Source organism: Maniola jurtina, chromosome 13 (genome assembly GCF_905333055.1).
Source record: "Maniola jurtina chromosome 13, ilManJurt1.1, whole genome shotgun sequence".
In the NCBI taxonomy this organism is placed as follows: Eukaryota; Metazoa; Arthropoda; class Insecta; order Lepidoptera; family Nymphalidae; genus Maniola; species Maniola jurtina.
In genome coordinates this window covers 7,271,419-7,299,180 of record NC_060041.1, presented here as the reverse complement: position 1 = coordinate 7,299,180, position 27,762 = coordinate 7,271,419, and the positions used below count along the sequence as shown (strand labels likewise).

The 27,762-nt window shown below is 35.4% G+C and overlaps 3 protein-coding genes across 4 annotated transcripts in view; 2 read left to right on the top strand and 1 right to left on the bottom strand.

The window, feature by feature from the left end:
* LOC123870799 overlaps positions 1-12,887 on the top strand; it is a 250,773-nt gene extending 237,886 nt beyond the window's left edge. For both annotated transcript variants that reach the window (XM_045914242.1, XM_045914241.1), the window contains 18 exons: positions 1,504-1,657; positions 2,255-2,416; positions 3,037-3,136; positions 3,646-3,784; positions 4,790-4,968; positions 5,334-5,410; positions 5,717-5,863; positions 6,003-6,107; positions 6,201-8,073; positions 8,153-8,252; positions 8,352-8,583; positions 8,662-9,059; positions 9,139-9,329; positions 9,443-9,578; positions 10,070-10,197; positions 10,432-10,562; positions 10,850-11,023; positions 11,828-12,887. In XM_045914242.1, the coding sequence (XP_045770198.1) occupies positions 1,504-1,657; positions 2,255-2,416; positions 3,037-3,136; positions 3,646-3,784; positions 4,790-4,968; positions 5,334-5,410; positions 5,717-5,863; positions 6,003-6,107; positions 6,201-8,073; positions 8,153-8,252; positions 8,352-8,583; positions 8,662-9,059; positions 9,139-9,329; positions 9,443-9,578; positions 10,070-10,197; positions 10,432-10,562; positions 10,850-11,023; positions 11,828-11,974 (4,573 nt within the window). In that variant the 3' untranslated portion in view covers positions 11,975-12,887. The remainder of the gene's footprint in view (positions 1-1,503; positions 1,658-2,254; positions 2,417-3,036; positions 3,137-3,645; positions 3,785-4,789; positions 4,969-5,333; positions 5,411-5,716; positions 5,864-6,002; positions 6,108-6,200; positions 8,074-8,152; positions 8,253-8,351; positions 8,584-8,661; positions 9,060-9,138; positions 9,330-9,442; positions 9,579-10,069; positions 10,198-10,431; positions 10,563-10,849; positions 11,024-11,827) is intronic.
* Positions 12,888-17,236: 4,349 nt separating this feature from the next.
* Positions 17,237-19,316, top strand: LOC123870809. Its single transcript, XM_045914261.1, has 2 exons — positions 17,237-17,712; positions 17,949-19,316. The coding sequence occupies exons 1-2, from the start codon at positions 17,534-17,536 to the stop codon at positions 19,219-19,221; spliced, it is 1,452 nt and encodes a 483-aa protein (XP_045770217.1). The 5' UTR covers positions 17,237-17,533; the 3' UTR covers positions 19,222-19,316.
* Positions 19,317-20,486: 1,170 nt separating this feature from the next.
* Positions 20,487-26,805, bottom strand: LOC123870810 (histone deacetylase 3). Its single transcript, XM_045914263.1, has 7 exons — positions 26,311-26,805; positions 25,678-25,866; positions 24,974-25,248; positions 24,596-24,783; positions 23,741-23,881; positions 23,255-23,364; positions 20,487-22,882 (listed from the first exon to the last, which is right to left on the bottom strand). Exons 1-7 carry the CDS (start codon positions 26,549-26,551, stop codon positions 22,722-22,724), a joined length of 1,305 nt encoding a protein of 434 aa, XP_045770219.1. The 5' UTR covers positions 26,552-26,805; the 3' UTR covers positions 20,487-22,721.
* Positions 26,806-27,762: the final 957 nt, after the last annotated feature.

Here is a 27,762-nt window from a genome sequence, read left to right as displayed (position 1 = left end):
CCTTGTTATTGTATTCCCCTGTGGAGTTATTATTCTCCTGTTTCATGATAACCTGTGGTTCGATGGTTAAAAAGAGGAACACAATATCTTCTAAGATTTTAGGTTATTTTCTGCTCTTAAATTTGTCAATTTTAAATTTGTATCTACCAAAAAATTACAAGACTTGAAATTAATAACATTATTTGACCAATTGTTTTCGGTTTAAATTACAAGTAGGTTTGTGATTATTTGCTCTTAACTTGACCGAACAATTTTTGAATTTTAAAATTTGTTTTAAAGATCTATAGCAGTGCTTGTGTTGTTTATTTATTACTTGATGATTTTCGAGACGTTCACGTGTTTTTGAAAATCCCGTGGAAATTCTTTAATTTTCCGGGATAAAGACTAGTCTATGTCCATCTCCAGGATGCAAGCTATCTCTGTAGTCGGTACTAAACAGGTAATGCCCACAACGACATGGATATCGGTTTTTTATCCCGTGGGAACTTTTGATTTCCCGGGATAAAAAGCCCACGTCTGTCTCTGGGGTGCAAGCTATCTCTCTGTACCAAATTTTGTCAAAATCGGTTAAACGGATGGCCCGTGAAAGAATAGCAGAAAAACATACATACTTTGATAAGCAGAACAAACGGAATAATTATTGTCATTTGTAGAATTTTACTTTAATACAGAACTTATTATAAAGGCAGCTCTAAGGTAAGTTTATTTATAAAAATACATACCTAGCTACTCTTTATTGCACCTTCACAAATATTAAGCTTGCTAAATCTGTGAATATATTTATTAGTATAAACGTCTGTGCACAGGCTCTGGCTTTCAAAATGGCAAGTAAGTAAATGCGTGAAGACAAAGATTTCTTGCACCGCGCTAACGCAATCTTGTCGTGAACTCTTCAATTTACTACTTACCTTAATATTTTTATCGCAGTAGGAATAATTTAATCTTCAAACAACACAAGCACTGCTAATACGGCTATTGTTTGTGAAAACTCTTTGGAGGAAAACAGCCATTTTGACGTGTTATCTATTAAACTTAAAATGGCGGCGGCGAAAATTTGGGGGCTGTTCGCTTCGCAGCGACAAAACTTCCGGTACCTAACAACAATTGTTATGAGTAAAACTTTTCCTTTGTCATGAGATTGTTTTTTAATTATTTGTTCCTTTTGCGTTTTTTTTCCATCGATTGATAGTTTACGGGGATTATTTGAAAGTTTTCGAACAGCCTTCATTGTTTGAAACCGCCATTCGGTAATATTTGCTGCTTTTTTTTCTTTATTACTTTTGACATGTTTTTGCTGCAACTGTTCGAAAACTTTGCACTTTTTGTTTTTTTTTTTTACTTTTTTACTGAGATTCATCCATTCTTGTATATATATTGATCCATTTAAATACCTATGTTTTGATACCTAATAGATATTATAACTGTACTTATGCCTACACATTTACTCGGATAAAACATGAGTGGAGTTCGATCCTTGTGATTGACTTTGAATTTCTTTTACAGGTATATATTCACAATCGTTAGTTACTTAATTGGGGTGTTCATCTTTGCTACTATAGTGGGGCAAGTTGGCAATGTCATCACCAATAGAAACGCAAACAGGCTTGAGTTTGAAAGGCTTTTGGACGGCGCGAAAACATACATGAGACATCATAAGGTAAATCCGCTCCCCTACTCCCGGAGATTCCCAATGTTTATAATTTACGAAATTACGGCAAATCTATCTTTTTGTTTCTTTTTTTGTATTTTTCTCTTTCTAGATGCAAATAAAAATTACATTCTACGAGTAAGTTAATACAAATTACATTCTAAGTTACTTGAGCGCAGTGTATAAGATCTGTAGCTTCGAGGAAAATTCTTGAAAGAAATACGAAATGTCTTTATGTTCCAAGTATCTACTTATAGGCATCTTTTCTGTATTTTTCACTTCACAAAGGAGAGTAGCAGCTTCACTTGACTTTACCGTCTGGTAAAGTTTTATTATATAAACATAAGACACTACTTATTACAAGAAGACTCAAATGAATGAATGATTTGATATAGGTACAATCTATACAGAAAGTACAGCTATTGCAATTATAGCATCTACTAATTAGTTAGTTGAATTGGCAATCACTACCAGAAACATGTAATGATGTAACTAACCACGTTACAACAAGTACAAAGAACGTGATCGACTATAATATTATGATGGAGAAATAAATACATTAAGATATTCAACATACTAAATTTATTTCTACAAAAAATTATGCAGGTTCCAGGTGGTATGAAGAGGCGCGTCCTTCGATGGTACGATTATTCATGGTCTCGAGGAAGAATCCAAGGCGGCGGTGACATCAATACTGCCCTTGGTCTCTTGCCTGATAAACTCAAGACTGAACTTGCTCTGCATGTCAACCTGAGTGTATTGAAAAAGGTGTGTTATTTAAAAGTAACAAGTTTAACTTGCTTATTATTTTTAAGTAATGCGGATCATTTATCAAATCTAAATTATATGGTGGTAAGTTGCAAGAGTTCCGTTTGAAATGGTAGATACGGGTATATAGCAGGGAAACCACAAAGTTTCCGAAGCCGCCCAAGAAAGCGCTGGTTGGACGTCGTGGGCGCAGATCTGAGAGCCAATCAATCAATTGGATGCTCAAGGCCGGGCAAAGTGGGCGGCAAAATGTAGGAAAGCGGACTCCACCTAGTTATATAAAAACTAGAGGATGCCCGCGACTTCGTCCGCGTGTATTTAGGTTTTTGAAAATTCCGTGGGAACTGTTTGGTTGTCTATGTCAATAACATGGACGCAAGCTATACCTCGGTACCAAATTTCATACAAATCGGTTGAGCGAATGGGTCTTTCGGAATCCCGTGGGAACTTTTTGATTTTCCGGGATAAAAGTAGCCTATGTCCGTCCCCGGGATATAAATTTCGTCAGAATCGGTTCAACAGCTGGGCCGTGAAACGGTAGCAGACAGACAGATAGACAGACAGACAGACTCACTTTTACATTTATAATGTTATTAGTATGGATTTATCTTATGTTTTAGGTAACAATTTTCCAAGAGTGTCAACCCGAGTTTCTTCACGACTTGGTTCTGAAAATGAAAGCCTACATTTTTACGCCGGGAGATTCGATATGCAGAAAAGGTAATAATAAAAATACGAAAAATATTGTGGTGGGTAATAGGAGCCACTTCTTCTAGACTGATCTTCATACGTGTGATCACGGTTGTAGAAATGTAAACATGTACGCATGTGAGAACTCGTATAGTAGTAGTCTTTGTCCCGCTCGATTCACTAGGACCTCAGCCCTGCCGTTACCCACGCACACACAAATTGGGCGAGCAGGCCGGTGTTTCGGTAGTAGTATGTAATAGGTTCGCTTGTATAGAGTGTAGGGAGTGTGATCTTGTGGCACATGAACAAATTGTGATTCCACGTTTAAAATATAAGGCGAATGTGATGTAAGTAGGTACCAACGAGTACCTACGAGTATCTAGCAGGACGATTTAATATTAATTTTGAATAAGTGTAAATATTTTTTTATTAATAAAGGTAAATTATTATTACAATCTAAAAATTGCGAGCAAACGAGCAGGCGAGTCACCTGATGTTAAATAAACACATAGTTGATGGAATTTTGTCATTGCTTTCAGGTGAAGTAGCCCGAGAGATGTTTATAATAGCCGATGGTATTTTGGAGGTCATATCAGAGACCGGCCGGGTTTTAACTACAATGAAAGCGGGTGATTTTTTTGGTGAAATTGGCATACTGAACCTCGATGGCCTAAACAAGTGAGTTTTATAACTAGTTATCTACGCACCTTATGTGTACGTATAAGTATGTGTAAATACTATACTAATAATAATTAAATACCGACATTTATAGCAGGATAAGAAATGTACACCGTGAAATCATTGCAGATTAATATTATTAATAATACAATCTACATATATCTGCCACGTAAGTTGTGGTAAGCCACAGGGACGGTTTTAAAATAACTACGTAGTATGAACATACTTATTTTCATTTATTTTATGCCGGTAAAATTAAAAAAAAATGCTATACACTTTTTCAAAGTACTGAATTGTATTTTTTTTTAAATAGGACGACGCCGACGTATAACATCGCTTCGTCATTTTAGAACGCTTTATTGAAAAATTAGTTTTGTAGATACAACAAATACGTGGGAGGTATCTACGATCTATACGTTACTTGTATCGGAATCAACATAAATAATAATACACTCGGCGTCACAAAAATCGCACCTTTTGAAAAAATATATTTGAACCAGTTTTAACCCCGGTTAATCTTAAGATATTTATTCAAAAGGTTGGCAAATATTGACCATAAAAAACTTTTATTAGAGTTTAAAAAACAAATTAATTGTAAAAAAATTAAAAGATATGTATATTGAAGTAGCCATAGTACGCGACTGGTTGAGATGGCAATCGGGATATGACGCGCGGGGGGTGTGTGGGGCGTTCCCACAACGCTCCGGTTGCCATCTCGACTTGTCGCGCACTATACACATTTATTATTTTACTTTGCGCGTAAAGATTTTATGGTTATCGACATACCTTCACGTAGTTTTTTATGTTATGTGGTATTTTGCTATAAATCCCATAGCTTTAGATTACAAGATCGAAAATATCACGGTTATTAAGTTCTTGATGGTAACATATCTAATACGGACTAAACATCTATCAGTGCCCATAATATTTCCATAATAACTTTACCCGAATCGGTTGTAAAAATATTTGAAACATGTACCAGTAATAATTTATTCCTTCTCTTAGACGCACAGCAGATGTAAGGTCAGTTGGTTATTCCGAACTCTTCTCACTTTCGAGAGAAGACGTTTTAGCTGCTATGAAGGACTATCCTGAAGCTCAAGACATATTACAAACACTAGGCAGAAAACGATTGCAGGAGGCGAAGAGTATGTCCAGGCAAAAAGTCAAGAGTAAAGCGACGGGTGAGTGCACTTCAATACCTATACAAAATGTTTCCTGCAAATGAATTTTATTCCATTTTTAGGGTTCCGTACCTCAAAAAGAAAAACGGAACCCTTACTTTGTTGTCTGTCTGTCTTTCTGGCCGTTTTTTTTTCATTTTTTCCCCCCAATTTTCTTATTTTACGAGAAGTGCTTCCTCAGTTCGCACACGATTTAGAAATTTTATACCTTGAGTAGGTCCAACACAGTCTTCGTGGAATGCCCTAATAGATAATAATATCATGGTTGCCTTTTTAATTATCAAAGATACAGAAAAAATAAGATGATAAACCACTCTCAACAAATTTCTTTGGTCTGGTATCATAACATTGTTTCTTTTTTATAGGCGAAGGAAGTCCTGATAAAGGTGGTGAAGACAGCACTTCCAAACGAATAGTCCACAAGCTTAAGACTGATGTGAAGGCTAGTTTTTTTTAAATACTATACTAATTATAATGCTTGCGACGTTGTCCCCGTGGAATCACGTTTTTAAAAATTCCGTGGGAACTGATTTTCTGGAATCAAATGTAGCTTAGGTAGATAAAACTACCTTTTAACAAAATTTTGTCTAAGCAGATGCACTATGAAAAGGTAACATAAGACGGAAATACAGAGGAGAAGACACATTTTCGCACTTATAACATCAATAGTGGAAAAATTCAAAAAATGAATATTTTTCGAGTTTTAAAAATTTGTACAAAATTTTTACATAAAATTATTTTCAAACAGGGTATCCGAAACGCAATACGCAGTAGATCGCGAGTAGGGCGTCGATCAGGAGAATCGTTAGAACTGCATTCACTAACAAGCAGCGAACACAAATTACGGCGTATGCCGAGAGTAGAAAGCGACGATTCACAACATCAAAATGCGGATGTGAGTATTTGCTATATTGATCGTTTGATTCTAGTTAACTTGAGAACCATCTAAGACCAAACTAGTTAGTCAGTTAGATATTTTCAGTATAAAAGACATTAAAAATTGTTGTAACTTATTCACTGTCATTTCAATTTAGGATAATGGTGAAACAACAGGAATCAAAGAACCTGAAAAAATTATTTCCCCGATAGGAGCTGGACTGCCATTACTATCTCGTCTAAAGTTACTTAAAGAGAAACAGGTGCATATACAATATTATAATGTAGATTAGTCATAGATTATTTGAACACCCTCACTAAACTTGTAAATTAATAAAAACTTTAAAACATTTCAGGATCGTGAAGAAAAAGTAGCGAAACAAAGACACTCGACATCATCAGTAATTTCCCCTCCACCGTCGCATCCAACTCCTTCTACAAGTTCTGCACCAGACATAGAACCAGAGATTATTGGTGCAGGTCTTCCTTTGTTGCAAAGATTACTGCTCCTCAAAGCGAAAGAGGAAAGAGATAAGAATCAATTAACACCTACTACCAGTAACCAACCATCCAGCTCAGAAACAATCAGTCCTAGCTCAATAAAAAGCCCTTTGAGTCCAACTGTAAAAAATTTAAGTCCGTTACGAAAAGGATCAGAATCTAGTTCACCCGGTAAACTTCAAAGTCCAACCACAAAAATGTCTAGGAAAAATTCATCGGGATCGAGCGATGGAGCATCTAAGCCTAAAGTTAGTTTTAGAGACAAAATTCTACAAGTGCAAAGTGATGGCACAGCAGTGTGCCAGCCCCTTAACAAGGATATCAGCGAAAAACCTGCCGCTTTTGTTGAGCCAACTCCAAAAACTGAAGGAAATACAATATCAATACCCCACTCTGTCGTAAGTAAAATCAAATCACCTGCCAAATCTATGGGATCAACTTTTCGAGATAAATTAAAACTACTGCAAAGTGGAACTTCTGCAATAGAAAATGACACTTCTGCAACAGATAAATGTAAACCGTTAGCATTCGAAAAAAGTGCCATTGAAATAACTCCTCTGCAAACCAAAGAATCTCAAGAGGAATCAAAAAACAAAAAACCTTGGAATAAACTTAAAAAAGCTGCAATATTAGGGGAATCAAAAAGTCATAGCAAATCTATTGAGGAAAAAGTTGAATTAGAAAATGCAGTCGAACCTCCGTCGGCTGTCATCGAACTTCCTAGTTTAGAATCAAACGTAAACATTTGTGTGCCTATAATTAATACAGGAGAACTTGTTAAGATAGACAATAATAACACAGTGGTTCAAAGTGATAATGACAAGGAGGACAAATCTCCGGTTTGCCATGTGGAATCCGTCCAACAGAAATCTTTAGATTTATTGACGATGTCACCGAAGGCAAGTTGTGTTACTAGGTCAGTTGATCGAATAGCTTCTACTATAGGTACTGAGTTACTATCAAAAGATAAAAAATATAGATCTATAGATGATCTATCGCCAGAGTATGGTGGATTGCCATTTGTAAAAAAGCTGAAAATTCTAAATGAAAGGCAAAAGTTAGCAGAACTTGAAAAAGTTATCAAAATCAGAAGTTCAAGTCTTGACTGTGCTGGTTCTTCAGAAGATTTACTATCTGATACGCTTACGAGAAGTCATTCCGAAGGTAGTACAATGGATAAAAGAAAATTCAAACGGAAATCTACGGATTCAATAGAAAGTCACGAGTCGAATGAAACCCTTGAGAGACGCACACTGAAATCAATTTTAAAAAAATTGTCTGAAGATGTTACTCCCACGGAGAGTCCCGAAAAAAGTAATGAACTAAGAAAATTAATTCGTGCGCCAACCTTAGAAGGATATGCTGCAAGACACTCGAAATTTGCGAAAAGTGTCACATTTCACCGGCATACGTTACCTTCGCCACCTTCCAGTATACCGATAGATGATACTGATGAAGTATTTACTATCACTAGTCCTTTAATTTCTTCATTACCACAACCATCGCCTCCTGAAATAACTATATCAGATACTAAAGAAACTCCTCCAACTCTTCAAAATCAACTTAGTAATACGAACCCACTTTCAAACACGGAAATTCTTCGACAAGAAAACGTCGAACCATCTTATGACTATAAATCATTGCGACCAGAAGATATTCGAGTACCATCGGAAAAATCCAAAATAACAATAATATCAGCGGTAGCTAACCAAAGAAAATTATTAAGAGGTAAATGATGTTTTTATGTTTAATAATTTATTTAAACAAATGTATATTTATGTATAAATAGATCAATTTATTTTTCCAGGTTCAATAGAAGAGCAAGAATATTTCGGAGAAGTGCTTCTTGGAATCAAACAAGTAATACAGGGGCATTTGCACGAAGTTCAAGGAAAATTTCAGGAAAGGTAGATTGCAAACGATTCACACTTATTATATATTACAGTAGGTACTTAAATAATGTAATAAATTTTGACATAGAAATAACAAGAATAATTCCTCTGTAGGTTTAACAGTTTAGAAAATGAAGTTCGCAAACGTGATGAAATAATTAGTCAGCTTCAAAAGCGTATACAAGAACTTGAACGACTCGGTCTTCGAACTGTACCATCGAGTACAGAAATATTAGAATCAGATGTGCAACAGTTAAATGGGAGTAAAATAATAAAGCAACAGCAGTCAATAAATACTAGCTCAGGAAGTGATGATAATATGTCTGGCGTTGATGAAGGATTTATGGTAAAAACTTTGATTTTTAGGTAATAATTTATTCTAAAAAAATTATGAGGTTACGTTTAACATTGTGCTATGTTTTAGAGAGGAGACTCTCTAGATACTGTGTTTACGACATCGCCGCCAGAAGGAACTGATGAAGATCCTAAATCGGTAGAACAAGAAATTTCACCAAAAGTACCCGAGGAATCAGCCGCTGGCGAAGAATTGACAGAAGAAACACTTACAGAAATTACTGAAGGAATAGAACTGTCTAAACTTTCCTATTCAGAACTGCAGAGTTTAGCTGATTCTTTATCAAACAGAGCAAGTAAAACATCTAGTAAAGAAGACTGGAGTGTAAGCAAATCAAAACGATTAGATTTGAATTTAGACGGGAAAGCTGGAACGTATTCGAGAAAACGAGCCGAAAAATTGAAACTTAGAAAATCATGGGATGATCAAAGTAACCAAGAGACATTAGAATTGCAAGATTTGACAAGGTAAAAAAATACGTATCCGAAATAAATCCTGCTGAAAACTTGCTTTTCGTTATTTTCACAAATTATATTTCTATTTCAGGCCGTTATCGCCGCATACTACTTCCGAAGACCGTTCGCTCCTAAGCCCAGAACAGTCAAGTCTCCGTACAAGTAGACGAGGAATACATCCCTTTCATTTCTTTGGCACACATCTTGATAGCACTAGGAGTAAAATAAAGAAGACTTTGTCTGTAGACACAGGGATGCATCATACGGGAAGAAAAGACATAAGTTAGTACAATGAAACGCCTACTAAATGCATTATTTTACACCAACCTGCCTCGAGCCTGCTAATATAGTTATATCTAGTAATCCATGAACTAATTAATACTGACTGATTACAGAACAAAAATCACACAGACAACAACGCAAGTTTAGTTTAGGATCTTTCTTCGGTTACAACCGTGGTGCTACTCCGAAGACTACAAATTGCAATGATGTGGTGCTAGATATGGGCAGTGATCTCAGTTGGAGTGAAAGGTATCACACTAATATTATAAAGGTGAAAGTTTGTATGTGTGTGTGTGTGTGTGTGTGTGTGTGTGTGTGTGTGTGTGTGTGTGTGTGTGTGTGTGTGTGTGTGTGTGTGTATGTTTGTTACTCCTTCACGCAAAAACCACTAGACGGATTTGGTTGAAATTCAGAATGGAGATAGATAATATCCTGGATTAGCACATAGAGTACTTTTTATCCCGGAAAATCAAAGAGTTCCCACGGGATTCCAAAAACCTAAATCCACGCAGACGAAGTCGCGGGCGTCAGCTAGTTACATATACATGAATTTCATCGCCATAGGAATGGTATTTATCGATACGCAGCCAACCTTATTCTTTTTTGTTACTTTATCATTATCGCTTTTCTGTAAGTACTACTTTGGATACTCATAATTTTTTTTCCTCTTTATCTGCCTACTGATGCTGACTCGCCTTATCATAATTGTATATTACACGCAATTTTTTGACTATTTCTAGTACATCAACTTCGTCAAGTAGCGACTCTGAGTGCGTACCGCGTACGCCAGTGTTCGAAGAGTTTATCGACAACAACTCCAAACAGAGGCGAAGTTTCTCTAGCTATGGGTATGAATCGCCCATCAGAGGTATGTATATAAGATTAATCGTAAGTGGTTTACATAATTACTATCATTATCATCATAGTCTTGATAGTATCATGCCCAGGAATCTGTGGATGCTAGCCTGCATCCAACGAACCAGGAATGCACATCTCTTCTGACATCAGAAAACTAGCCAGCTTACGTTGAGTGCCTAAAAATATACCTACCTTAAAAATTATTTTTAGGAAATTCTTTCATAATGATTTAACAAATTTTTAGCGTTTGCTGGCAGTGGAAGTGATTGGGAAGTCATGATGCTGGCCGATGAATTAGAAAAGAGAGAGCGAGAGAAGGAAAGAGAGGACAGCAGAAGACATCATTACCCTTCAACCCTGAGAGACTTAGAGGAGGTATAGAAATTAAATTTAATTGAACAGCAAATCCATAAAACGTCTTCTTACATAACTAGGTGCATCGGTGTATTACTTAGCAATTAGGTAGATAGATATGACAGGTAGTTTTAGAAATTTCTACGCAGTTTTTGCTACTTAGCTACCCACTGGAATCGCACATAAAAAAAATCTATTTTGTTCCTTTTAAATGTGTAGAGAAACAAGTCTGCTAAAAGATGGATGCAACAAAGTGCTAATTAAGCTTTAGCTGTTTTCAATAGTCTTCAAAAATGCTTGGTGTTCAGGAATCCGATACCCCACAGCGTGAAGACAGTCCTGACGACCTCTCCAATATGGAGGATTCGAGTTCTACTACTCAGCTACTATCACAGGCGAGCGACACCTCACACCGATCGCTCGAGACCTCCTTCACGGACACCGGGAGACGGGGTCATCGCGGTGGATCCGTTGGAGAACAGGTTCATTTACTCAACTTTCTTGGGCTTTTGAGGCAACTCATATCCAAATCTACTAATCCATACTCATAAATGCGAAAGTGTCTCTATCTGTTGTCTGTCTGCTAGCTTTTCACTACCCAACAGTTTAACAGATTTTGATGTTTGGTACAGAGTTAGCTTACATCCCGGGAAAGGACATAGGCTACTTTTGTCCCGGAAAATCAAAGAGTACCGACGGGATTCGTAAAGGCCCATCCGTTCAACCAATTTATATGACACTTGATACCTACAGAGGTAGCTTGTATCCCGGAAACTATCAAAAGCAACTTTTTATCCCGTAAAATCAAAGAGCTCCAACGGGATTTAAAAAAAACCCTAAATCCACGCGGACGAAATAGCGGGCATCATCAGTCGCAATCTCTCTGTTTATTACTATTTCTAATCGTAACCCATTCGCGAACCGAAAGGTTTTTACCGAAAGGTTCAGAAATAGCTTGCACCCTGGAGACGGACATAATATTATAGGCTATTTTTATTATGAAGTAAAGTGTGATGGCATCTACCACACTTTTTACAGAACGTATTCTACTAACAATTTATAATTGAGTGTCTTTGTTTGAAATAGTTGAAACAGAGTCTAATTATATTTTTACCAAACTCTTTACATTTTCACATTCTACTTCTAAATATTCCAATAAAACCTCTAAATATTGTGCAAATTCTATGTACTAATTACCAAAAGAATATAGTGAGCTCGATAACAATAGGTGCATGCTATGTTATGTGGTATAATATATTGTCTATAATCATGTCGTATTTTTCTAGACAATACCTGGTTCATCTTTACTACCATCAAGAGGCCTCATTTTGCGAGCAGCGAGTTTGGACCGTGATACTCCATCTACAATCTCCGGTAATAGGCGATATGGCTCTCTTAAGAGTTCAAGTAGCGATTCTCATAAAAAGCTCTGATCCGCTTCGATGCAAGACCCACTATGGACTGAAATTACAAAAGAAGACACCAAAATGCACTGTAAAAATGACATTGTAAATAATCATGAAAATGTAAACGTAGAAAATAAAAAATCTGGTCCAAGCGTTAGTATTTGTAATAGAAGACAAAAAGTTGATTTTAGACATTTTAATGTGGATTCCGATCCAAGGAATGGATTAGATAAGCATTGTAAACCTAGTGGGTCGGTAGTTGAAGATGATATTGTAAGAAGACTTGATGTTGGCGGTCAATTAGTCATAATTATTGTCATTGTGAATGATAATATTCATTTAGTAGTAATTTATTTCTCATTGTAATGTCTCTGTATTATTGTAACTTATCATACTTATTATAATTATTATAACTTATCTATAGCATACCTACCTACCTAGGTAGTCATCTGAATAAAAAATGTTTTATCGTAATAAGTATTTAAAATGCACAAACACCTTACATAAGTAAGGTAAACTTAAGTTTAGTGTAAACATTTTTTCTCTACTTTGCTTCGAAAAAATAATAACTGAAAGTATAATATTGCTTATAAATGGCGGATAATGAAAGATATTTATACTATGTTTATTTATTTGTCAAATATTTGAATAAACTTAGTGTCAAAGTGGGCCAGTGATACCTAATATAAAACTGAATTTAGTCCTTAACAATAGTTGATAAATTAATATACCTACCTATTATCTATTTATTATATAAAATGTAAGAAATAACAGATCAAAGATTAGGTACTTTATACATAATATACAATTTTGTAGAAACATCAAAATATATTATTTACCTATACGTAGCTAGGTACTTTATTAACTACTTAATCATTATTTTTAATTTTTGATTAAAGGTAGGTAGTCTAAACTTTCATAAAATGAAGCACAATGATTTGAATAGTAGGTATTATTAGATAAATCAGAATAATAAAGTATTACAAATTACAATACGATTTAAATAAATAGTTAGATGTGATAAATAGTAATGTCCATTCTATAATATAGCTAAGAATAATTAAGTAATTAAAGAAATATTACCTTAATAATATAATAGGTAGTTTATATTATTTATTGTTAAGTAGGTATAAAATTGAATTAATATCTAAAAAACAACCTAGTGCCAAAAATACTATTGTATTTAGCGATCAGATACCTATTAGGTATAAAGAAAAAAATTTAAATTATACATAGATATATATAAAAATAGAGTAGGTACGTACGTAAGTACCTACTAGAGATTTAGACTTGATAAAGTTATTCTTAGATTGTACCTAGAGAGAAATTAATTATTATATGTAGTAGATAAATAGGTAGGTATCTACTTATTAATAAAATAGATATATTTTAGTCTATTGTCAGTTGCAAGTTGCAATGAAGTAGGTAGGTACGATACACGAACAGAAATTATCGTACCAGAATTTCATTCATTTGTTATTCATTTGGTATGGCCTATCTCCACAGAATTGTAAAACATTTTTGTACAGATCTAGGTAGATACATAATTAGTGGTGCCATTTTAATTAAGTATTGTAATAATAATGCACAGTCAGCACACAAACCTACGTTTGCACCCGTCCATAGTCGCTTGTACTGGCGGCTGCAAACCTCGCTTTGTTGCTAACTGTACCTACCTAGGTACAGTCTGCGACAGGTTGAGATAGCAATCGGGGTGTGAGTTGGGGGGACGCCCCGCATACCCACACGTCAACCGCGCTTGCCCGCATCGGGTTAGCGCGGGGGTTGTGCGGGTGTGCGGGACGTACCCTTTAACATTTCAACCTGCCGCGTGTCTGTTGAAATCAGAACCTAAACGATTATCCCTATCCTTCCATTCGAACATAGCAGCTTAGCTTAGGTAAGTATAGCTTCTTAACACGGCACATAGTTTACAATAAAACCAACAGCTGTAAAATAGAGCTCATTCGAATTACTAACAAGACAAAGTTTAACTGAATCCCGACTAAACACGCAAGACGAACGCTAAAATTTAATAAAATTTATTTTTCGTCGCTTGGTAGGTAGGCGCCTTTTAATGACACCTCATTCATCAAAATCGGGTCAGTACTTTACTTTTCCCAAAAATTATTTTTCTCAGACAAACGCATAGCTCGAATAAGGACGCCATCAAAATATTGATCATTTGCTATTATTTAACTGAGGCCAAGTGCGAACTAGCAGGCTACACACACCTTTGAAAACAATATGGAGCTCTCAAGCCTGCTGGTTTTTTCACGATGTTTCACCGTCAAAGCAAATGATAAAATTAATTGTTTGAAACGCACATACCTACGTCTTAATTTAAAAAGTGATGCGTGTTCGAGCTTCAGCCCCACACGAATAGAAGGCTGAAGTCCTAACCTAACCACTTGCCTCTACTATCCACCACTATCAACATTCTCGTAGGATTGAAGGGATGCATAGGTAGGTTGCATATGCATAACTTGAAAATTAAAACACAATTAAAATCCATAAATATCATTGATTTGTAATTTTCGTTGGTGTTTTAAAATCTTCTTTACTGTATGAAATATTGAGTGACGTACATAATTAATACTTAATCTTTTTTTTAAAGAAAAAGCAAAATTCAATTGGTTAGTGCGATTTGAACCATGTACCGTACCTAACCAGTTTATATTAGGTACTAAATACGCTACGATACACTTCTGAAATCTAGCGAAATCTATCACGTTACCTTTTTTTCCGTTGGGAAATGCGATTTTTTAAATACATAGTAGGTAAGCTCTGAACAAAACGAACATTTTTTGAGTTTTTCTTTCACGGTTTATTGCGATGTTCTAGCTCGGTAACGAAATATTTCATCTTCATACATACCTACATTATTATGAAATTACATACGAAATTATAGCTACGTAATTACGTAGCTATACTTTACTTATAATCATATACGGAACCCTAAAAGAGCGAGGTCCAACTTGCACTTGACCGGTTTTGTTCTTTCATTGTGGAACAAGATTAAAGGTCTCGGCACACATATGGGATCGGAAAGGGATCGTAACCGTAACGCCTTTCGCCTCGCTGTCAACCAGGCGTCAACCTACCGTATGCACGTAACGAAAGCGTAAGACACCGCGCTTACGCCTCGCCGCCCGCTGGCTGACCTGCCGGGCGATTCAGAACACTCGATTCGGTAAGTTGTCGTTCGATAAGGTGTATTTTTCAATGCAAAGTACATCTTATCGAACGGTAACTTACAGAATCGAGTGTTCTGAATCGCCCGACTGGTTGGCACCAGATCAGTTTGAATCCAAACGTTAAGTGTAGCGCACGGTTATGTCTTGGTTTACAATACGTGAGTTGGCTATGATAGCCATAGCACTTGATGAAGAGAAAAAAGAAAATAGCAAGAAAAAACGAAGAGATGTGAGCTCGGGTACGGAGAGACGTAAGCGCGGGGACGATGAGCCGTAAGCGCGGGAATTGCAAGTTCGGAGCCTGTTCCGAGGCGAGGCGATTACGTTATATTGATTCCGATTAGTGTGCGTTGCAGTAGGGAGTTTAATACAAATCATTCTGAACGGCTCGAGGCGATACGGTAACGATCCCTTTCCGATCCCATATGTGTGCCGAGACCTTTACTTTCACGCGCCCTAGCTCCATGGGAAGTAATTCTCTGGTGGTTTTGATGACGCATTTTGTATCAAAATACAATTTTTAGCTGTATAACCTGGTATAACTTTGTATTGAATTAAACTTGTTTATATTTACCTACACTAATTATCTTGTATTCAGTTTAAATCAAACTTTAACTTGATACCTCAAGCCGTTTTTCAGAAAAAGGGCCTTGACAAAATTGGACGGACTGGCGAACACCAAAAAGTCTGTGTTACCTATATGAGTTGAACGAGTGCTGACTGTAGTTTTACGAGTTTTACTATATAGGTTGGTATTATATTATTACTAGCGCAAAATAATTGTAATATAATATGGCTAAGTACCTATTCTTTATTTTAGTGTAGGTAGATTAATAAGTTAAAACCTAAATTTAGTTATTAAATTAATCTTTTAATTATTATTATTAATAATCTAATTCAGTGAGAAAGCTTTATATTATGAAGCATATTAAATAGCTAAATAGTATAATAATATTAATACCTACCTTATTGTGTAAAATCTATCGATGTATATAAATTTATTACCATGTTATTTATGTATTTATTAGATGTAATTATTCTTGTTAATGATAAAGATATTATAATACCAATTATTAAAGACTACATCCATTGTAAAGATGTATTATTATATTTTACCATGTTTTTAAATCACAATGAACCACGCAAAGAAGGTCAAAGTTCGATATTTATATTATTTACTAGCTGATGCCCGCGACTTCGTTTACGTGATAGTTTTTCCGGGATAAAAAGTAGCCTATGTGTTAATCCAGGGTATAATCTATCTCCATTTCAAATTTCAGCCAAATCCGTCCAGTAGTTTTTGCGTGAACAAGTAACAAACATACATACACACATACATACATACAATTTTTCGCCTTTATAATATTAGATTATTGTGAACTGTGATATTTAGGATCAATTAATGTAATAACTACCAATAGTAGATTGTACAACAGGGGCATAAAACAAACCATATTTTTATCCGAAAGCTTATCTACTACGCGAAGCAAAGTAGGACGACTAACTACTAGTTACATTTTTTGCCACCAAATTAATCGATAATTGCCTGCTGCTACAGATTCAAGGTTGATTACGTACCCTTTGCAGAAAGTATAAGTAGCCTAGAACTAGAATAACAAGAGACACAGTTGACACCAGACTCAGGCACTATAAGTTGCACTAGAGCATAAAAATGCAGTTGTATCCGCTAACATCCAGTAGGCATAAAGTAATTTACGAGCATGAGGAGTAAAAATAGCAGATTGTACAACAAGGGACTAGAACAAGGCATTCTATCGCCTTCGAAGTTATAGGAAAAACCACATAAAAACTCTATTCAGAAAATTAGCATCGCAGTGAGGCACTCCGATTTAATAAATCCACGTATAATACATGTATCTAACTTTTCTTATTAATTTGGTTTTATAAATAAACTCCAAGAACATTTAATTCATCAAAACATACGAGTACCATGTTTACGCAAAATTATTATTTAAATTGTAACATAAAACCCCGCTATTCCACTAATGTTACCCATCTCTACTGAAATGTTATGGTAGATTTTCTATTTTTGCGATGGTCATATAGCTGACTGTTAGTGTTGACTTTTGTTTTGTCAAACAGCTGTCAAACGAAACGAAACGATTTTTATATTTTCACTTTGTTTCATTTGTTGTAAAAAACACAAAAAAAGAGAAAATGTATTCACTATTCGCTCAATAGTCAGTTTTAGTTTAAAAATTGAAGTCAATATTTGATAAATTCTTACAATCTACTTCATAAAAACTTACTTGTTTGTAGCTCGTTTTTAATATTTTTCCCATTTATTATCACTTAAATTAATAAAATACCTAATTACCTATTTTCTTAATTACCTAGCTGTTTTAGCTTTTACTTTGAATAATCAATAATGTCGCCTCGTAAACAGCCTATTAGTTTGTATCAATTATGTATAAAAAATTCCCTTAGCTTGATAAATGAAAGTTGTTATGCGATCGAAAAAATGTATCCAGAGGTTGAATTTAAAGAGTGTAAGAAGCAAAAAATATATGACTTGAAATGTTTCTTGATGGCTACATTACCAGCCAGGTATGTAACAAAGACTCGAAATAGAAATAGACGCTCATATTGCACATACTTACTATACCATATAACAACACCAATTTTTCTCTGCACCAATTCTCAATCAAAAATTGTTAAATTGTTTCTTATCAAAAATTGTTACATTGTTTTCATTATAGATGTCGATTGATATTGACAAACATCATTAACAATTATTGAAAGTTTACAAGTTTTATTGATTAACTGTAATATTTTTGTTTCAGGATATTTGATGCACTCTGTTTAGAAAGAATATATTGCAGATACCGTGGTGACCCTCGTATTCAACTCCATGTCCTGATACATCCCAAGATGACTATCTTTCGCAAAGTTTATGTTGATAATTGCATATCACAACACTTCTGGATCAAAACAGTCCCTTGGTTTAGTAGTTTAGTTGTCCTCGACTTGAAATTTATTTGTACTGATGAAATCCTTCAAATAATTGCCAGTCAGTGTCTTCTGCTTGAAGAGCTCAATATTGTTTCTAGGGTGGATGTTTGTAAGTCAGCAATAAATGCTTCTGTATTAATCAGGAATGTTTCTGATGTTGGTTTATGCTGTTTAAGAAATCTTAAGCAGTTGCGCATACTGTCCATGGATCCACCGAGAAATGAAAAAGCTAATCGAGTTGGTAGATGTGTCACACAATCTGGTATCATTATGTTACTACGAGAGCTTCCTTATCTTGAAGAACTAAATATTGAGTCTTGCGACATCGGTTCCACATTGATAGGTGCAGAAGTAGGTATCGGCCCTCTGAGCCTCAGGAAAGCCAATTGCCATTTTGCTTCAGCAGAAGGTATTCGGAAGTTGATTAAAATTTGCCCCCGTTTGAAGGAACTATCTGTCACACATTTGTCGACTAATGATAAAGAGTCAATCATAGAAGAAATCACAGCTAGCGATCTTAGGTTAAGTGTGTTAAACATGTCATTTTTCTCGTATACTGAATCATTGCAAAGACTTTTACAAGTTCAAGGTAAATATTTGACTCATTTTTCGCTTTGGGATATAGACCAATCTGTTAACATTGATGCTGTTGTGCACATAGGCCTTTGCTGCCCTAACCTCGTCAGTCTCTGTCTCATGACACAGTCTAATAATTTGTATATTCCACGTTTCTTCAGGAGACCAGATAGCATTTTCTCTGAATTACAGAGTTTAACATTAGGCAATGAAAATTTTAAACTAGAAGACATTGTGTTATTTTTCCTGGAATCTACAAAAAAATTGTCAAAACTTGTTTTAAAATACCAGACCAAATTGGTTGTGGATGAATTATTACTACACGTATTAAAGAAGGGTTATTTGAGTAACATCAGCAACTTATGGTTGGATATCACTCTAGAGGTTTCCAAGGATGTGGTAACAGAAATTATACATTCGTGCGATAAGCTAACGAATTTAACGGTAGACCTAGTGGCTAATGACGTAATACAAATTCTACAGTATATCCATCAGAACAATCTTGATTTAAGATTTGGTGGTTATTAAGTTACTTCCTGATTATGTAACTCTTGTACTACCTAATTTTAATAACAGTGATATTATTATTATTTTTAATAAAGTAATACTTAATATATAATTAATTGTACTTTTATTTTACATGCACTACCCCCACAGCAATTTTTTTACCACCAATCATGTTGAGTATTCAACTTTATTCATTAGGAAAAAAGGAACCCTTATAGCATCACTTCGTTGTCTGTCTGTCCGTAATATCTGTCATGAAAAGGGAATCAAAACCTATAGGGTACTTCCCATTGACCTAGATGAAAGGCAGCAGGTAGGTAGGTCTTATAGCACAAGTAAAGGAAAAGTGTGGTTACATCACAAAAAAAAAAAATTGTGTTCATGAACAAATAATAATAATTAGATAGCTTCAATCACATGTAGATGGCGCCGCTGTCCGTCATTAACTTGCTAGTTACACATAAAAGTTATATCGTGCGCTGATACGGAACCCTTTGGTGCGAGTCCGACTCGCACTTGACCAGTTTTTAGGGTAACGTACCTAAAAAGGAACCCATAAAGGATCACTTTGCTGTCTGTCAAGAAAACCTATAGGGTAGGTACTTCCCGTTGACCTAGAATTATGAAAGGCAGGTCTTCTAGCACAAGTAAAGGAATGAATCCGAAAACCGTGATTTTGTGGTTATATCATACAAAAAAAATTTAAATGTGCTCACGAAAAAAATTACCGTTATTATCTTGTAGAGTTCTATAGTTCGTTCGCGTTAAGAATGCAGTGATTCATCATTGTTCGCCAGCCTAGCCCCGCCCCCTAACCAATCAAATCTTTTCAAATTACAAGGTCAAGTTCACAGTGACCAGTTGAAGGCATAGCAAGAAAATTCTTTTATCATAAATACTAACGAGGATACTAGTGATAGTTATTAAAATATTAATGACTTAATTTTGATTTTTAACTTTAAGTGTTTTGTTAAATTCATTAAACTTAATCTTTAAAAATGTAATTTGTTTGAATAGTAACATCACTGTGAATACACCTTTACGCTGTAGTTGCACTGATGACTCACTGCATTCGCGAACGAACTATAGATAAAGGTGTTAGATATATCTTGTACGATGTTACGGAACCCTTCGTGTGCGAGCCCGACGCGCGCTTTACCAGCTTTTTTTATCATAACGTCACCTGTAAAACCATGCATAGAGTCAAAATATTTCTAACTATATTATTCTACGTTATACTTAATTATTTAGCATTATGGTTCCAGCTTACAAATAAAAACACTAAAAATTATAATTATTATTTTTTATTAAATAATAACTATTAAGTAATAATATTATTTCATGATTTTGCCAAGTAGATTTTCAAATGGGGATCAATAGGTTCATAACATTGCTTACAGTCTAATAAACTAACGCCGAAACTAGGCTGGACAATGGTTTGTGCCTTTATGCTTGCCAAACGATCACTTGTTTCTTTTATCTTGCATAATGTATTCAAGATAAAAAATAACTTCATCTAGATATCTATTACCTACTTAGACCCATTACACACGGTCGACTGGTTGCCCGGCAACTCTGTCGACGGCGACCGTTAGAATCTGTCATAGTTCTATACGCACCTATGATACGCGCAGACTTGCGGCGACTCAGTGCGCATGGACACGGCGACTTCCTTATAAATAAATGAGGAACTTTCCAGCGAATGTTCCATAAAATTATCATAGATGTCTCTGAATGCATAGCTCGCCGCGAAAGGCAGAAGGCTTTAGATTCTTTTTCTTAGGTCATGTCAATTAATGATATGATATGAGGAATAACTGTTTTGTCTATGGACAAAGGACATATTCCTACGTCAGCCATTCGCCAGTTTTTCGTTTTCGTTTTTATTTCTTCATCCAGGTGTCTAACCAGATCTTCATTGCAAGGGTAATCGGAATCCAAAGTAGTGCAGTTCGATATAAAGTGAAGTGAAGTGAAGATCAAAAACTGGCGAATGGCTGACGTAGGAATATGTCCATAGACTAAACAGTTGCTCGTCATATTATATTATTTAGATTTAGACATTGATTGACATGATGACTCTTATAGTAATACAAATAATAAAATTATTACCTACTATTCACAGGCTTAAATTATAAAATTACAAAAATAAAATCAGTATTTCATGACCATATCTATTTACAAAACAAGTGTTCTTCAACACAATATTGTGACTACTTCATTGAAATTTAGTTTTCTGAGAAGACTATGCACAACATAGAACAACTTGCCGTTAAGGTGCATGACACGGGCAGACCCATGCATGCATTTTAACGCACTCGGTGTACTTTCGCAGTTATAATAAGTGTCTATAGTAAAATTTCACCTATGTTTCAAATTTCAAAAGATAAATTGAGAACAGATTTATTACATAATTTAAACTTTAAACAAGCATTGTTAGGAACTTTAGATTTCATCCTTAAATATGTATAGATGTACCTATATGGGATGAAACCATAGGCATAATAAATAATGATTTTTACGTGTTTAAAATATTTAGTCAAAACTGATTTGAATTTTTTAATTATAAGTATACTTACTCAGTTTTATATATTTTAAACTAATAATAATAAGTAATTCTATTTGTACATTATTTTCATATTCAAATCTTCCTCGAAAAGGAAAAGAGAAAAGCAGTCAGGAAAGTCAAAATTCACAATCAATATTTTGCCTTTTTGGGATTTTTAAGATCGTGAGTGGTGCCTTGCGTCGGCGTATATCCGACGTAGTTTCGAACCTGTGAGAGGTCTTTAGTGGAGGTCTAACCATAATTAATCAAACTCACTTAGAATGACGGCTGGATAGATACATGATCAATAAAATTATCTTAATTCATAAGTATGACTTCTGAGATCTATATAGAGTTTTTGTTTTTTTATTTATTGAAATCATTATTTTCTTTGACAATTTCAGTTTTTAACTTGAACACAACCCCATTTGATGGTATCTCACTCAAGTGGTGATCCAATCTAAAATGCTATTGAATAAGTAATAGGACGTAAAAACCTCTTTCAAGGAGGCACACTGAGCAAAACTATAGATTGTTAAATTCATTCGCAACAATAGTGCAACAGATGGAGTTTGATGCCATGTTTGATTTCGATGCTTGCTTGAGCTATTAATAATTTTTAAAGTAATATCTATCTATATTTTCTTCAATACCGGGACAGACATGTTACATAACAATGTTATATAACTTGTCTACGACTAACCTTGTTCAGTTCAGTTCACATGAGGACACAATAACAATGTGACATAACTTAAGTACCCACAACTACATACAAAAGCATGTAAACAATGTTTTATAACATGTTATACCATATAGTCTGGAGCCACTTTTGCATCTAAAAGCATTGTTTCAGTCACTGTCATTTTCACATCAATGCAAAGATTCACTGTGTTCAAAATACAAACTTTTTCTTATATTTTTTATAAGCAAGTTCATGTCAAGTGGCTGTCTTCTGAGCCGCATCCTCCGTATGCTATGGCTCCTTGGCCTCTATCACTGTTTCCTTATCATTATCTTTTTCATCATCATAGAATTCGTTCTTAGCGTCTACCATTTTGTCTGCTTCTTCTTGGCTTATGCGGATATCAGGATCTTGTTCCTCCTTTATTCTGTATTCTTCAGGTAAAAAGTCACCTGTATAGAGAAAAGATATTATTGTAAAGCATTTAATCACGCTCACAAGTCACAACACATAATATAACATACAATGTAACAACATATAATGTAATATAACATGATAAACTTTTCTCACGTGTTACTTTTTGCCGCAATCGTTTATATGTTATATTCACTCCCACACAGACTTTCGTTCTGCACAACGTTTTATGGTGTAAAACGGTAACGATGTTTGATATGTTATATAACACTTTATATTTAACACTTTCAGCCAGTGGGGCAATCTTATGGCCCATAAAGCAAGTTCTAACGCGTTATTTTAGCAAGTGAAGAAATTGCAAACCTATCTTTACGAAACACTAGAATGTGATAGAAAGAAAATAAATGTACCTGGTATATGTGTCATTTGAACAGCAGGCGAATGTTGACACATCTTCAGATTGTCGTATACATGTTTCGTTATAGCCTCTAAGTACTGTTTGCTGTTAGCGTTTGATGTACTGAAATGTAAACCAGTAATTATGTATAATTTATAAATCAAGCATAACTATACAGATTTTATTCTGCTATATATTTTTATTAATTATACATGGCATAATTATTATTATTATACATGGCATAATATTGTCAATCAAATCTTTGAAAAGAGCAACCGCCGAGTTTCTTGCTGGTTTTTCTCGGTAGGAAAGGCATTCCGAACCAGTGGTAGATGCTTTTGACGATTCAAAAGAACTTGTAAAAGTATAATTGAATAAAAATATTTTGAATTATATATTTCATGTACATTGCCCAGCAAACAACTTGAACTTAGGGCTGCAGCGGTTGTTTTCCATGTCTCCTTATCTTATCTCTAAAATAAAAATAATAATACAATACCTGCTAATTTCTGGATGTAACTGGAAGTCGGGAGCGAAAAATTCAAGATATTCTGTATAAGGCAGCTCATTTGAAATGTTCTCATCCACCAAAAGCGATGTCTCAAATGTCCAGCATCGAGCGACATTCCGCAGCGTGTATCTTAAAGCAGGAATATTAGAGTTATAAAATTGGTATAGTGCACATAAAATAAGTAGACCAATCTGAAGTTGCAACATGGTTGTTTGCGCAAGACATAGGACTAAAGCTCCGGCTACACGCTCCGTTTTACCTATGAGCTTATCTGCACAAGCCAGTTTGCGCAGTTCAATGCGTGCGTACGGCACGGTATCCCGCGCAGTTTCAAAAGCGTGGCATGATAAATCATGGCAATCGTAGACTTGCTAAAAATTGGACTGCGCAGTTCTTGGTCTTGTCTGTGCATTTTTAACTGTGCAGGCAAGACGATGCGTGTAGCCGGAGCGAAGGAAGGAAGGAGCGGAGCGGAGGAAGGTAAGGAATAAATACACAAGCCTGACTGAGATCTATTTTTGAATGAAAAGTCAAGATTGGACTACTAGGTCTACTACTAAGTACTAGGACTAGGTACTAAGTTTTTTTTAAATTTGAAAAGAATATTAGCCCTGCTAATCATGACTTATACTCTTGTTTGCCCTCCAATTAAGCGTAAAGCTTGTGCCAGGAGTGGGAAGGACCATAGTGCAGTGGGGTTTGAACCGCCAACCTTTCGGAATTCAGTCCGCTCCTCAACCGTTGAGCTATTGAGGCTATAAGTTTTGGTAGATGATAGTTTGTTTACAGTGAGAAGGCCTAAAGATAACAATTTACAGCTATTCAAAAAGATTATATTCTCACCCTCCTCCTCCAACCACAAGTGTAGGTACATTAAGATTCTTCACAAACTTCACGCATTCTCCGTGACCACGCGTCGATAGTGAAAAGCATCCCAGCCTATCACCCGCCAAGGAGTCAGCACCACACTGCAGGACAATAGCTGTCGGTCTGTAGAACTCCATGACATTTGATATCACCGGTTTGAATACCTACACGGAAAAAAGAGTATTGGGAATGTTTTAAAATTTTTGTAATACTGTATGGGAACTTTAACTTTCGAACCAATCTACAGGGTATGATACGAGTATTTATGCACATTTCATATAATTTTTTAGAAAAATACAATTTCATTCAAGTCATAATTTAACTGTAAACTGATGAATGTAAATGGGCCCTTACCTGCACGTAACTCTGATCATCGATCCCCTCTTTCAGTGGTACATTAACAGAAAAGTACCTCCCACTTTCAGCACCAATCTCATACATATCTCCAGTGCCAGGGAAAAAGTAATTTCCATACTTGTGGAAGCTCACAGTCATTACTCTATCCGTCAAATAGAACGCTTCCTGAACACCATCCCCGTGATGCACATCGATATCTATGTATAACACTCTCGGATGGTATTTTAAAAGTTCCAATATTGCAATCACTATGTCATTTACGTAACAAAACCCTGAAAATTAAAATTTTATTTGATACATTTTCTAGTTTTTTGTGGTTAAGTAATTAATAATTATATTACAATACTAGCTGATGCCCGTGAATTTGTTTACGTGGATATAGGTTTTTAAAAATCCTGTGTAAAATTTTTGTCCATAGTTAAGAAACTAAATTTCTAATCGCTTCCTATAAACTTAAAACTTAGAAGTAAAATATTATAAAAGTAATCACTAGCCAAATGCGAAAGTGAGTTTGTGTGTTGGTTTGTGCTTCAATTACATTGCAACAAAGCAACGGATAGACATGATTTTTTGCAAGGGTATAAAAATCTGGAGAGTGATATAGGCAACGAGGAAAATCAAAGAGTTCCACAGGATTATTGAAAACCTAAATCCACGCGGACAAACCTGTGGGCATCAGCTGGTTTAAAAATAAAACAAACCTGATGGTTCAAACTTCTTAGCATGATGTAACCCTCCAGACCAATTGATGGCAATGTCACATGCATTATTATTCAATTTCATAGCACCCTCTAAGGAAGCCCCTGTGTACATTGAACAAAAGTCAAATAGGCCTTCGAAAACAGGGCAATCATCCCCTACATTGTAGTGGAGTAGATCTTTTGAATAGGCTAAAACAAACACAAATGAGTATTACAAAATTGGTTAGAAAAAACTTTTAACAGGTATATTGAAGATTAGTGACTTGCCCCAGCTTCGCACGGATACAATTTAAAGTTTTAGTTTTACTGTGAAATAACATAGTTCAAGTAAGAGTAACTCAGCCGAGTAGTCTGTTTGGTGCAAGTAAAACCGAGTAAAACTCAGTACTTGGTATAACTTGTACTCAGTACATCTCACATACATACATACATAGACTGCTAAAATCATAACCCTTCCTTTGGCTTTGCCAAAGAAAAAAGAATACTGTCCTTTAACCTGAATAGTGGGTGATTGGCTTGGCGGGGGCTACTGCACTTTTGATTCTTCAACCTGGACTTCCTGTTCTGTAGGAAAGCACAGTAGGTACTATTCGCAAATCCAATAACATTTTAGCTGATAGCATCTGCACTTACTCTGTATATTCTGAGGAGTGACATTTTGAAGGAACTCTATATAATCTTCACTGTGAAATCTGCACATATCATGCGCGCTTGCTCTGTAAGGCCTGTATATCTGCATCTTCTTGTGAAGTCCATAGTTTAGCACCAAGCTATGGGTAACAGACAACCTGTGCGGTTTCATTGGGTGCCCAGGACCATAGTGAAAGTTACCCACGTCCGGGTTGTAAAAATATGCAACCCTGTGTTGAGTCATTGCGGCAAAACAAACACGTACTCTTTCAAAACCAAAATAATGCCAAGAATTAAAGCGATAACTATTAAACGTTTTGTTAATTGTATGTCACCTAACATGTCTTGTAATGAATCAGAACATTTAGTTATTCAATAGTAAACTCATAATTATTAATTTAATTTATAACTTGATTTAAAACTAATTTGAACAATAACAAATTTAATTTTTTGCATTTTATTTCGGTCAACCTAGATAAGTCACAAGTTTGACACTTGACAGTTGTGACCACAGCCCACGAATCCGGAATGTGACTCACAACTGTCAAGTGTCAAACAAAACTTTTGGACTTCGTCTGTGTTGGTGTTAGCTGGCCGGCATGTTCTGCCTTTTTGGAGTGTTTTTTTTTTGTTAAAACTGACTGGAAAGCGCTGGGGGTGCCGTGCGTATGTCGGCGAGCGCCGGCACAGACAGGGTCCATACTTGTATAGTTTAACTAAGTTGTTACAAATAACTACAAACTTAACATTGGCTTATCTTTGTAAAACCAGACGAGAGAAAAAAAAAAAAGAAAACATAACTTTTTTTTTCCATCTCGTCTAAAACAAAACTCAAACCAAAGCATAGGCACCATAGAACAAGGATCTTTGGCACTTGAAAGGCATTGGACAAGGGCGCGTAGTTGTAGAGCAAAGGATGCCAGCAAGTAAAAATCTCCTCAATTTTAGAGAATATGTTAAAAATGTCAATGTTGAAAACCGACCAAGTTTTATCTACTTTAAACTGAATGGAAAATTGGGAAAGCCATCCCTGTTTCCACAGCGAGAAAAAACTAGAAAAACTATTGATCAGCCATGGACTTGCAATATATCATGCTTATCTGCTCAAATATTATATTCATGTAGTGCGAAATATAGTTATGAGATGCAGACACATTTATACTGTAGATATCTATTCAGAGTATATTATCATGATGATAATGAATATGAAATGGCCCTAATATTTAAAAAAAAAAGTGAATTTTAAATTTTTTACTTAGCAACACTACCTACATACAAGGGACAGCATGACACTTGACAAGATGGCGGCGTTAGTTCCGATTTTGGCCACGTGCCAAAAGATCCTTGTCGTACGTTGTGTTACAGTGGTAACATTGTATCCATGGTAGTTTGACTGCCTTTACCTTTGATTGGTCGATGACTGTTGATGCGATGCTTACTCACTATTGGTTACAA